Source organism: Aquarana catesbeiana, linkage group LG09, assembly GCF_042186555.1.
Source record: "Aquarana catesbeiana isolate 2022-GZ linkage group LG09, ASM4218655v1, whole genome shotgun sequence".
NCBI lineage: Eukaryota > Metazoa > Chordata > Amphibia > Anura > Ranidae > Aquarana > Aquarana catesbeiana.
Window position 1 is genome coordinate 309,375,735 of NC_133332.1, and position 13,719 is coordinate 309,389,453.

General features: G+C 48.6%; 1 protein-coding gene across 1 annotated transcript; it reads left to right on the forward strand.

The window, feature by feature from the left end:
- Positions 1–2,745: 2,745 nt before the first annotated feature.
- Positions 2,746–9,701, forward strand: MEGF9 (multiple EGF like domains 9). Its single transcript, XM_073600620.1, has 2 exons — positions 2,746–3,449; positions 9,085–9,701. The coding sequence occupies exons 1-2, from the start codon at positions 2,906–2,908 to the stop codon at positions 9,546–9,548; spliced, it is 1,008 nt and encodes a 335-aa protein (XP_073456721.1). The 5' UTR covers positions 2,746–2,905; the 3' UTR covers positions 9,549–9,701.
- Positions 9,702–13,719: the final 4,018 nt, after the last annotated feature.

The following is a 13,719-nucleotide window of genomic DNA, read 5'->3' on the forward strand; positions in this document are numbered from 1 at the left end:
GTCTCGGCTGTCACTGGGAGATTCGGTTTTCCTCGGGGTATCAGTGGCGGAGGGTGTGGGATGTTATGTAAACCTCTTGCTGAGTCCTGATTGGGCAAAGTACAGCTTACATAAAACCATTCGCTTCGTGTTTTGTCCTCCTTTTGTTACTTCTCAGTGGCTGCGGGTCTCCTGTGGCTTCTTTGCAACCACTTCCCGCCTGCATGCAATCCAGCGATGGCTGCCTGGCGTTTCCCAGGGTGACCACAGCGGACCATGCCTAAAATGTGTGCTGAAACAGCTACTCGTTGCCTCCATCGGAAAGCCCATGTGACCCGGGTGACAACGCGGGAGAACCACTGGGAGATGGGGGGAGGGTGTTGTCACCCAGCGTTTTCAGAATGAGGCCGGCAACCAGGGGACCAGTGTGACAGCCAGGCAACCAGCATTGTGGAAGGAGGCCAGAATTTTAGAAAGCAGTAAGGGACTGCTTGGACCTTCCTATTCCAAAGGACAATTTTCTTCTTTATTGAAAAATATACTTTATTAATAAATGAACAGTATGACAGCCAGGCAACCAGCATTGTGGAAGGAGGCCAGAATCAGGGGGGCTGGAGTACAAGTCAGGTCACTAGGTGTTTTTTTTAATTTTTTTAGGAAGCTCTTGTAGTAGAGGATCAGCCAGGCAACCAGCATTTTTACATTTAGGACAGTCCCAGGGAACCTGCATGACAGCCAGGCCTCTAGCAATTTTAGTTGGCGGCCAGCAATAAGGTACTGGTAGGACAGCCAGGCAATCAGCATTTTCAGAATTAGGTCAGCACCTGATAGGACAGCCAGGCAAACATCATTTTCCGAATTATGCGTTTTCCAAAGGACAGTTTTCTTCTTTATTGAAAAATATACTTTATTAATATATGAACAGTATGACAGCCAGGAAACCAGCATTTTCCAAATTAGGTCAGCACCAGGGAACCTGCATGACAGCCAGGCCTCCAGCAATTTTAGTTGGCGGCCAGCAGTAAGGGACTGGTGTGACAGCCAGGCAACCAGCATTTTCAGAACGAGGTCAGCACCAGGGAAGCTGCATGACAGCCGCGCCTCCAGCAATTTTAGCCAGCAGTAAGGGGCTGATGGGACAGCCAGGCAAACAGCATTTTCAGAATAATTCCCATTCCAAAGGACTAGTTTTCTTTTTTTATTGAAAGACATACTTTATTAGTATATAAAGTATATGAATGGTATGACAGCCAGGCAACCAGCAGAATCGGGAGAACCGTCATAAAAAGCCAGGTCACCAGCTGGGAGGAAGCCTGTAGTATCAAATCAATAGGGCAGCCAGGCAACCAGCATTTTCAGATTAATTCCCATACCAAGAGACCAGTTTTTATTTTTTATTAAAAGATATATCATTTATCAATATATAAAATATAGGAACAGGATGACAGCCAGGCAACCAGCATTTTCAGAATGAGGTCAGACCCAGGGAACCTGCATGACAGCCGCGCCCCTCTAGCAATTTTAGGCAGCAGATAGGACAGCCGGGCAAACAACATTTTCAGAATAATTCCCATTCCAAAGGACTAGTTTTCTTCTTTTTTTTAAAAATATACCTTATTAATATATGAGCAGTATGACAGCCAGGAAGTCAGCATTTTCACAATGAGGTCACCACAAGGGAACCCGCATGACAGCCACGCCTCCAGCAATTGTAGTTGGAAGCCAGCAGTAAGGGACTGGTGGGACAGCCAGGCAAACAGCATTTTCAGAACAATTCCCATGCCAAAGGACAGTTTTCTGCTTTATTGAAAAAAATATACTTTTTTATTGTCATTATGTGAAATATATGAACGGTATGACAGCCAGGCAACCAGCATTTTCACAATGAGATCACCACAAGGGAACCCGCATGACAGCCACGCCTCCAGCAATTTTAGTTGGAAGCCAGCAGTAAGGGACTGGTGGGACAGCCAGGCAAACAGCATTTTCAGGATGATTCCCATAGCAAGGGACTAGTTTTCTTTTATTATTGAAAGATATCGTTTATTAATATATAAAATATATAAACAAGGATGACAGCCAGGCAATCAGCGTTTTCAGAATAATTCTCATACCATGGGACCGGCTTTCTTCTTTATTGAAAGATATACTTTTCTTTTTAATTTTAATATATAAATGACTTGAATGTATTGATAGCCAGGCAAACAGCATTTTCAGAATGAGGTCAGCATTAGGGAACCTGCATGACAGCCACTCCTCCAGCAATTTTGGTCGAAGTGGGCAGTAGGGAACTGGCATGACAGCCAGGCAACCAGCATTTTCAGGAAACCTGCATGACCGCTGCACCTCCAGCGATTTTTGTTGGAAGCCAGCAGTAGGGGGACTGGCAAGACAGCCAGGCAAACAGCATTTTCAGAATAATTCCTAGACCAAGAGACAATTTTTTGTTGTTGTTGCAAGATATACTTTATTAATATATAAAATATATGAACAGTAAGACAGCCAGGCAATGAGCATTTTCAGAATTAATTGCAGCACCAAGGGAGCAGCAATATCGATCTAGTTATATGCACTGTATGACAGCCCCGCCTCTTTTTAGCCCTGAGTGGGCGGGCTCCGCCTTCGTCATCCCTCCCTCCCTCCTCCTCTCCTGTCTTCCGATTGGACCGGACTGGCCGGATCAGGAAGAAGCGCTCCGGCGCGAGCCGGGGGGGGCGCGTTCTGCGAACATGACGTCAGGGCCTTCCGCACCTCCGATTGGCGGAGGCGCGCTCCGGTGCAGTCCCGCCCCTCCCCCAGGCCGCCCATTGGAGGAGAGCGCCGCCAGTCAGAGCCAGGTGTTCTCCGCATTGTCAGGGAAAGGCCCCGGTGCGACACCGGAGATGTGCGGGGAAGATCGGTGATCTCCGTCCGAGGAAGATGGGAGATGGCCGCCAAGGCCCGGATCGCGTTCTTCTGGGCAGCCGCCTTCGTGTTATTGGCACGGAGCTGCCGGAGCCTGGAGACGGAGGAGGGGAACGTCACCGTACCGTCCGACAACACCACCACCGGCCTACCGACCTCCGACACCGGCCTACCGACCATCGTACCGACCTACAACACCTCCGCCACCGGCCAACCGATCTACAACACCACCGCCACCCACCTACCGACCATCGTACCGACCTCTAACACCACCGACAATGTCACCGGTCCGGGACCCACCGAGGAGACCCGGGAGAGGGTGATCCGGGGACCCGACACCATCCCGACCACCTACCCCCCGACCAACCCACCTACTCATCACCCCACCGACCCCCCGATCATCCCACCCACTGATCGGCCGACATCACCCCCCACCATCCCCCCCATCATCCCACCAACCGATCGGCCGACATCACCCCCCACCATCCCCCCCATCATCCCACCAACCGATCGGCCGACCATGGCCCCCACCGACCCTCCGACACCACCGCCTGCCACCACCGGAGGTGAGATCTCGTCCTATCTGATGTCTGTCATGTCTGTTTTACAATTTTTTTTTTTTTTTTTTAATAATGTTACTTTTGATATTTATAATAAATATATTATTCAGGATTTTATATATATTATAATATAATTCTTTTTTTTTTTTTTATTCAGGATATATAATATTATTATTCTCTCTCTCTCTCTCTCTCTCTCTCTCTCTCTGTCTCTCTCTCTCTCTCTCTCATATATATATCTATCCTGAATAATAATAAAAAAATTATATATAATAGAGAGATAAAAAAAATTAGAGATATATATATATATATATATATATATATATATATATATATATATATAGATTTTTTTTTATTATTCAGGATATATTGTTGTTGTTCAGGATTTTTTTTTTTTATCTCTCTATATTTTATATATATAATTTATTATTACTAGTAATATTAATAATAGTAATAATTTACTATTACTCAGGATTTATATGGCGCCGACAGTTTGCGCAATGCTTACCAAATTAAAGGCAGACATTACAATTATGGTAGAGGAGGAATCGGGGGGCCCTGATCTCTAGAGCTTACAATCTAAAAAGGGGAGGGTCAGTTGATACAAAAAGGTAATTTAGCTGTGGGGGGGGGATGAGCTGATGGAGGAAGTAAAACTGAGTATTAGAAGCAGGATGAGCTTCTTTAAAGAGAAGAGTGTTCAGGGATTGTCTAAAGATGGATTATCATAATTTTTTTTTTTTTTTTTTTTTATGAACTAAAAGCACAAAACATGTTCCCCCCCCCCCCCCCCACGTGACGCTGAGATCTAATAAATCCCATGTTGGGTCTCTCAGAGCCCATATAATATACAAGTACCGGGCTTTAGGTGCAAAGACTGTTCAAGCTGCATAAAAGTGGGACTAAAGTAGTGCAGGGACTACTTTTAAAGTCGCTGAGACCTTGAAGTCGCACAGAAATGAACGGTACTCATTGGAAATTATTGGGGGTACGACTTGTCATGCGACTTTGCAGTCCCAAGTCTCAGGACAAGTCACACAAGTGCAGATGTAGCCTTAGGGTGCCATTAACATGGAATGGAATTGCTGAGGCAAAACGCATTTTTTTTTTTTTTTTAAAAAGAATTTCATAAAAGCACGCAAATTTTGCACTTGTTTACCAAAGCCTTAGGGCTTCTGTTCCCAAGCTGGCCAAAGTTGGAATGTGAACCCTCTCCCCAACCCAACTGTCCACCTAAACAAGGGCATGCACCTGCTCGGGGCAAAAATTAAACTGCGCACTGACGGGGGGGTACCATTGCCAAATGTAACCTGCGCTAAGGCACGTCGGCTTTTTTTTTTTTTTTTGGTAAAACGCTGCTGCCAGTGGAAAAGGCATTTAGGAGAAGTGGGCAGGTGCCTGAGGCCTTTAATGGGAGGCCTTGAGGTGCTCTTATTAAAATCTATGTGGCCAAAAACGCCTGAATCTGCCCCAACCACCTACCGCCCACGCTTTAGCCGAAAGATGGCTACAGCGCAAGCTCACATTGCCGAGATTGCGTCTACGGACTTCCTCCCGTGATGGACACAGCTGATCACAGATCGGGGTAAAGAGCCAATCATGGTGGCTCTTTACCATGTGACCAGCTGTGTCCAATCACAGTGTAAACAGAATTTGATGGTTATGGGCAGTCCTTTGTCAGCGTGAGGAGAGCCGATAACCAGCAAATCCATACAGGGGACATCTTAACTGATAATCGGGGCACTGATCATTAGTGTCCTGATGATCGGGTGCCGCCGCCGCCTCCTCGGTGCAGCCTGTCGGGTGCCACCGCCGCCTCCTCGGTGCAGCCTGTCGGGTGCCGCCGCCGCCTCCTCGGTGCAGCCTGTCGGGTGCCGCCTCCTCGGTGCAGCCTGTCGGATGTCCATCAGTGAAAGAGAAAAATTACTTATTTAGAAAATTTTATAACAGAAACTAAGAAAAAAAATGTATTTTCTTTTCAAGATTTTACCAAAAAATAAATAACCCCCAGTGGTGATTATAAAAGAAAGAGAGCTTTTTATTTGAATAAAATGTCCTATGGGTACAGTGTTGCATGACCACACCATTGTCATTCGAAGTGTGACAGCGCTGAAAGCTGAAAATTGGCCTGGGCAGGAAGGGAAAGTGCCCGGTAGGCAAGTGGTGAAAAAGTAGCCTGTGTAGCTTTTTGGCGCATCGGGCATCTGAGCTCTCATATGTAAATGAGCAATATATCATATTGCAGGTTCCATTCCATAGATGTGGTGGCTGCATTAGTTTTTCTTTTCTCAGGCTTGTTTCCTGTTGGTCTCACCTGCTGATTCTGCCAGTAACACACATCCTGTCTTAGGGTGACCACGCTCACTCCCTGCACTGTATCTATGGAGGAGCAGAAGGAGCGTTGTCACCCTAGGCTGCTCTCCTGATTTGGACTACAAACCTCTTTTCCTTTCTTCACTTCCGTTACATACCCTGTTTCCCCGAAAATAAGACCTAGCGTGATTGTCAGTGATGGCTGCAATATAAGCCCTACCCTGAAAATAAGACCTACAAGGACTTTAACTAGGGCTTATTTGGGGGGTAGGGCTTATATTGCAGCCATCACCAACAATCACACTAGGTCTTATTTTCGGGGAAACAGGGTAGGAGGGTTCTGTAGTCCAGACGCATTTGGAAACAATGTAACCGATCAGCGTGCAGCACAGGAAGACATCTTCACACAAGAATACAGGCAGAATCAACAAGTATCAACTAGTAAAAAAAAAAAAAAAAAAAAAGAGCCGCCGGGAGGATCACTGCATCAAACGATACCCTCCAGTGATGTGCTGTCAGTGATCCTGCTGGTCTTCCTTCCTGGTTTGTTTGGCCCCTGGAAGGGCTGTATCAGGATGACATTACTCCCGCGCATGCGCACAGATGTCATATTGTCATAGCACAGAGCTGGGCTGCACATGCATGGCTCACTGTACATTACCACTCACAGGCAGGGGGAAGCATTCATAAAAGAAGTGACCAGCAGATTCCCTTCCCTTCTATGATCATAAACCCCCTTCCCGGTCAGTGTTTTTTAAACTTTGGAGTTCAATTCCACTTTAAAGCAGAACTCCGCCTGCATACATTTCTATTAGTATTGTACATTTCAGGTATGTGCTGTCCTATCTTCTCAGTACATTCCATAGAATTGTCATCACCGTCACACCCATTCCATTCCATGTACTGACTGTTCATTCCAGTCTATTTCTAGGTGTATACCTCATCCGTCCTCTGTGTGTCATCTCTATGATGTGTCCTGTGATATTCCACACTATACCTGCAAGAAATGTACCAATGGGTGGAAACCCCCTTTAGTGTTCTATACACCACCTATTCCACAAATCTTCTATTACAAAGAACAAATGGACTCCTCTCTTCCTCCCCCCCCCCCTCCCCTCTCTGTGTCTCCTCTCTTCCTCCCCCCCCCTCCCCTCTCTGTGTCTCCTCTCTTCCTCCCCCCCCCTCCCCTCTCTGTGTCTCCTCTCTTCCTCCCCCCCCTCCCCTCTCTGTGTCTCCTCTCTTCCTCCCCCCCCCCCTCCCCTCTCTGTGTCTCCTCTCTTCCTCCCCCCCCCCCTCCCCTCTCTGTGTCTCCTCTCTTCCTCCCCCCCCCCCCTCCCCTCTCTGTGTCTCCTCTCTTCCTCCCCCCCCCCCTCCCCTCTCTGTGTCTCCTCTCTTCCTCCCCCCCCCCCTCCCCTCTCTGTGTCTCCTCTCTTCCTCCCCCCCCCTCCCCTCTCTGTGTCTCCTCTCTTCCTCCCCCCCCTCCCCTCTCTGTGTCTCCTCTCTTCCTCCCCCCCCCTCCCCTCTCTGTGTCTCCTCTCTTCCTCCCCCCCTCCCCTCTCTGTGTCTCCTCTCTTCCTCCCCCCCCCTCCCCTCTCTGTGTCTCCTCTCTTCCTCCTCCTCCTCCCCCCCTCCCCTCTCTGTGTCTCCTCTCTTCCTCCTCCTCTCCCCCCCTCCCCTCTCTGTGTCTCCTCTCTTCCTCCTCCTCCCCCCTACCTTCTCGGTGTCTCCTCTCTTCCTCCCTCCCCCCCTTCTCTGTGTCTCCTCTCTTCCTCCTCCCCCCCCCCTCTCTGCGTCTCCTCTCTTCCTCCTCCCCCCCCCTCCCCTCTCTGCGTCTCCTCTCTTCCTCCTCCCCCCCCTCCCCTCTCTGCGTCTCCTCTCTTCCTCCTCCCCCCCCTCCCCTCTCTGCGTCTCCTCTCTTCCTCCTCCCCCCCCCTCCCCTCTCTGCGTCTCCTCTCTTCCTCCTCCCCCCCCCTCCCCTCTCTGCGTCTCCTCTCTTCCTCCTCCCCCCCCTCCCCTCTCTGCGTCTCCTCTCTTCCTCCTCCCCCCTCCCCTCTCTGCGTCTCCTCTCTTCCTCCTCCCCCCCCCTCCCCTCTCTGCGTCTCCTCTCTTCCTCCTCCCCCCCCCCTCCCCTCTCTGCGTCTCCTCTCTTCCTCCTCCCCCCCCCCTCCCCTCTCTGCGTCTCCTCTCTTCCTCCTCCCCCCCCCTCCCCTCTCTGCGTCTCCTCTCTTCCTCCTCCCCCCCCCCTCCCCTCTCTGCGTCTCCTCTCTTCCTCCTCCCCCTCCACTCTCTGTGTCTCCTCTCTCCCCCCCCCCCCTTCCCCTCTCTGTGTCTCCTCTCTTCCTCCTCCCCCCCCCCCCTCCCCTCTCTGTGTCTCCTCTCTCCCCCCCCCCTCCCCTCTCTGTGTCTCCTCTCTTCCTCCTCCCCCCCCCCCCCCTCCCCTCTCTGTGTCTCCTCTCTCCCCCCCCCCCCTCCCCTCTCTGTGTCTCCTCTCTTCCTCCTCTCTCTCCCCCCCCCCTCCCCTCTCTGTGACTCCTCTCTTCCTCCTCTCCCCCCCCCCCTCCCCTCTCTGTGTCTCCTCTCTTCCTCCTCTCTCTCTCCCCCCCCCCCTCTCTGTGTCTCCTCTCTTCCTCCTCTCCCCCCCCCCCCCCCCCCCCTCCCCTCTCTGTGTCTCCTCTCTTCCTCCTCTCTCTCCCCCCCCCCCCCTCCCCTCTCTGTGTCTCCTCTCTTCCTCCTCTCCCCCCCCCCCTCCCCTCTCTGTGTCTCCTCTCTTCCTCCTCTCTCCCCCCCCCCCCTCTCTGTGTCTCCTCTCTTCCTCCTCTCCCCCCCCCCTCTCCTCTCTTCCTCCTCTCCCCCCCCCCTCTCCCCTCTCTGTGTCTCCTCTCTTCCTCCTCCCCCCCCCCCCCCCCTCTCCCCTCTCTGTGTCTCCTCTCTTCCTCCTCTCCCCCCCCCCCCTCTCCCCTCTCTGTGTCTCCTCTCTTCCTCCTCTCCCCCCCCCCTCTCCCCTCTCTGTGTCTCCTCTCTTCCTCCTCCCCCCCCCCCCCCCCTTCTCTGTGTCTCCTCTTTGTCCCCCCCCCCCCCCCCCGTCTGTCTGTCTCTGTAAAAGCTGGGGACTAGGCCTGTGAGTGTTGTCACATAACAGAGCGGGTGAGGTCACTGCTTTTGTTTGCGCCCATCCTAGCGATTCTGGTGTCGCTGTGACCTGAATGGGCCTGGTGACGGCGTCTCTTTAGATCCTGAATAGAAAACATAACAGTAGAGTTACTTTGTGTACACCACTTGCTATAACGTTTCTCACTTTACTCATCTTATCTTATTTTTATATATTTAGTTCCAGAAAGCTCTGCGACCCCCACGGAGAAATACATCACAAGCGCAACGGCTGCCGTCACAACAGGCACAACGGCGGAGATTCTTTTATCCAGCGAAAGTCTATCTACGACGTTACAGACTATTGGGGTGACCACTTCCCCCGGTAATAACAACAGTACCTCCACCATGGCGGACATGTCCTGGACCCAGTTCAACATCATCATCCTGGCGGTCATTTTAATCGTGGTGGTCCTGCTAATGGGATTCGTAGGAGCCGTGTACGTCTATCGGGAGTATCAGAACCGGAAGCTCAACGCTCCCTTTTGGACCATCGAGCTGAAGGAGGACAACATCAGTTTCAGCAGTTATCATGACAGCATTCCCAACGCCGACGTCTCCGGCCTCCTGGAGGACAACGCCAGCGAGATCACCCCCAACGGGCAGCTCTCGCTGACCGCCCCCATCCACAGCTATAAACCCTGAAAACCATCTTCCTCTTCTCCGCTCTCTAGGACTTTTTAATGTTGTAATTAATAATTTAATGAAGTGTATATATTGGGCAAATAACTGAATGTGAAGTTCAGAACTGAAAATGGCATTATTTGTTTGGGTTAATTTTTTTTTTTTTTTTTTTTTTAACAAAAGGTGTGGCTTGATTTTCACTTAAAGTCAGACTGAACTTAATCCGTTGTTTCTCTATCTTTTATACCTTTTTTATGGTGGATTTGTCCAGTTTTGGTGTCCTCCTTCTTCCTTTTGGTTTTTACAACCCAACATGGTCCTCTGCTGCTAAATCAACCCCTTACCCCGCTGGCCCTTTAAGGTATCCTAAAGTGGTATTAACCAGAAGATTTCACCCCCTTCCTGACCACAGCACTTTTTGCGATTCGGCACTGCGTCGCTTTAAACTGACAATTGCGCGGTCGTGCGACGTTGCACCCAAAGAAAATTGACGTCCTTTTTTCCCCACAAATGGAGCTTTCTTTTGGTGGTATTTGATCACCGCTGCGGTTTTTATTTTTTGCGCTATAAACAAAAAAAAGCGACAATTTTGGGGAAAAAAAAACTATTTTTTACTTTTTGCTATAATAAATATCCCCAAAAAATATATAAAAATAACTAATTTTTTTTCCTCAGTTTAGGCCGATATGTATTCTGCTACATATTTTTGGTAAAAAAAAAAAAAATCGCAATAAGCGTATATTCATTGGTTTGCGCAAAAAGTTATAGCGCAGGGATATGCAATTTAGCGGACCTCCAGCTGTTGCAGAACTACAAGTCCCATGATGCATAGCAAGACTCTTACAGCCACAATCGTGATGGGACTTGTCGTTTTGGAACAGCTGGAGGTCCACTAATTGCATATCCCCTGCTATAGCGTCTACAAAATAGGGGATAGATTTATGGCATTTTTATTAATTTTTTTTTTTTAATTTTTATTAGTAATGGTGGCGATCTGTGATTTATTTTATTTTTAAATTTTTGTTTATCGTGACTGCGACATTACGGCGGACACTTTGACACTATTTTGGGACCATTGTCATTTATACAGCGATCAGTGTTATAAAAATGCACTGATTACTGTGTAAATGACACTGGCAGGGAAGGGGTTAAACACTAGGGGGCGATCATGGGGTTGTGTGTCCTAGGGAGTGATTCTAACTGGGGGGGGGGGGGGGGGTGGGCTACTACTCACAGGGAGCAGTAGTTCTCTGTCATGTCACTAGGCAGAACGGCGAAATGCCTTGTTTACATGGGCATTTCCCTGTTCTGCCGCTCCGTGACACGATCGCAGGCACCCGGGTGGACATCAAGTCCGCGAGACCTGTGGCCACGGAGCACGCGGCGGACGCGCGCGCCACGATGCCGCATCTTAAAGGGGCCGTGCCATTGTGCCAACGTATATTGTTGTGCACTGGTCGGCATGTGGTTAAATCCAAAAGCAAACATTGATCATATTGCAGCTTACCAATTCTTAGATGTGATGGCTGCATTCGTTTTTTTCTTTTTTAGGCTTTCTTCTATTTTCACCTGGCGACCCAGCCAATAAGTCTGTTGTTTTTCTAAAGAACAATCTCTCCTGCAACTGTAGCAGTTACAGGGATAAGACAAACCATTGACAGAGGTGCTTACCGATTTGATCAGCTTTTATTTTATACATGTAAAACCCTTATCCCAAAAGGAATATATAACTAGGGTTGCACCGATACTGTCTTTTTTTTTTTTTTTTTTAATCAGTGAGTGAGTACTGATACTTTTGTTCAAGTACTCGCCGATACCGAGTATTGATACTTTGTGGTGCGATTTGCGCGAACACAAAAAAAATTGGCACAAATCTCATAGCAAAGATTCGATACTCACCAATACTTTGCGGTGCGATTTGCGTGAATACAAAAAAAAAATATTGCCGCAAACCACATGCAATTTGAACATTTCCTTTCCGATTGCCATCCAATTTCCCCCACTGCTCCTTCTATGTGTTTGTGTGTAGAAAAGAAAAAGCGCCATCTAGTGGGCAGTTTAAAAAAAAAAATGTTAGAACTCACAGTACATATCTGGCCACATGCAAAATAATTTACATAGGTGTCCCGGTCCGCCGAAGATAGCAAATCCGGGCCGCTGGAGGTGCTCACAGGGCTGGAAGTTCCGGGATCCCATGGGTATAGTGCGGAAGTGATGTCAGCTTGGGGGCGTAACAGCTCTTCCAGCCCTGTCAGCACCTCCAGCACCCATGATTTGCTATCATCGGCGGACCGGGACACCTATGTAGCTTATTTTGCATGTGGCCAGATATGTACTGTGAATTCTAACTTTTTTTTTTTAAACTGCCAACTCGAAGGCGCTTTTCTACACATGCACCGTTGAGGAAATCCCACCGCATTCCAGTTCAAATTGCATGTGGATCTTTGCAGTGCGATTTGCGCCCATTTATTTTGTATTGACGCAAATCACACCGCACCGTATTGGTATTGGGAGCGTTTAGGTGAGTGCTGAAACTCGTGCAAATGCTTGGTTTTGGTGCATCCCTTAAATTAATATTTTGCTATAACTGCTTATAAAGTATTCGCTGGAGTTTAGCTTTAATTTGTTGCTTAAATTCAGATTTAATGTATTTAAATCTGCTAGTCCATCTAACACGACTGATAATGCTGCTGTCCAAAGATGCCCCCCTGTTCTCCTTCACCCAGAGTGGGGGCGCTCTTATACAGGAGGTGTATTACTGGGTGAAAACCGAGGGGGAAAAAAAAAATGAAGAAAAGAAAACGAATGCAACCACCACATCCGACATGACATTTTTGGTTTGGGGTTTAATATCGCTGTAAAGTGTTAAAGGCTAAAATATATATATATATTTTTTTTTTAAATACCAAACATGTTATGCATAGCTGCTCTGTGCAATGTTGTTTAGCGGGTCCTGGACCCTCCTCTTCTGGGGTCCCCCCGCTGGCGCTCTTGGCTCCTCCTCTACTCCGTGCTCCACTGTAGAAAACTGCCTCCTATGGGGCACACGTGCGAGCCTTAAAAAAAAAAAAAAAAAAAAGAAAACAAATGCAACCACCACATCTAAAGATTGGTAAGCTACAATATATTACATTTTTGACTTTGGGATTAATACCGCTTTAATATGGATACCCCCCCCCCCCCCACACTCTTTAAATCTCCTTATCGCTGGCCTAAGTTGTCCTACTACAATCTGCTGCTCCATGTCCTCAGGCTCGGTCCCATGTCACCGTCTTACCTCCTTCCTTCATCGGGAGCTGGATGTCTCCTCTTTGCTTTGTGCAGCCAGCCCCCGATGACGTGCCACCAGATCCGCCCTCCAGCCGCTGTGTGTCCTGGCGTGTACAGCCCCTTGGGATATGTGATGGGGACTTATCAGGGGGCTGCAGGAGCAGGGAACACTTCATATAGGTTTTAATGGAGGGTGGGTCAAGTAAAAACAAAAATGGGGGGGGGTTAGCAAGGTGGAAAAATAGAAAATTCCATTTGCTGGCGCAAGTGCATGGCAGCATACATGTGGAGGTAGGTGGGACTACCAGCACGTGTCTTGGCGTCAGGAAGATTGCATAGTGGCATCATACCTTCCTTTCCTGGTGCCTATCTATGGCTGCATACTGAACCAGACGTGTGCTGCCATGGAGGCACCAGGAAAGTCCATTTTGGGAGTGAGAGCTAGTTCACACAAGATGCAGTTCCGTGCGCTCTATTTTTTTTGTCTGCACAAAATGCATGCACAGTGTTTTCCATGTTTTCCAATGGCTCTCGTTCACACCATGCAGTCAATTTCTGCATCGGAAACTGACTGCATGGTGTGAACTAGAGCCATTGCAATAAATAGAAAACATTGTGCATGCATTTTTTTTTAGTGCAGAAAAAAACACACAGAACTGCATCTGGTGTGAACTGGCCCTGAAGGTTGGCTTTAACACCAGGGGGCCAGTAGGATGGATTTCCGATTTCGTGATCGCTATTATTGGCAGTCGCAATGATCACGAACCTGTCTTTGCAGCATTACGTGACCGGAAAGGGTTGGCGACAGCGTAGGCACCGCTAGAGTGCAATCCAAACACAACGTGCCGACACCTCTGGCGTATGCAATGAGAATTGAAATTGAAGCTCCACACCACTGCTAAAAGCTCCAGATACAACTTTA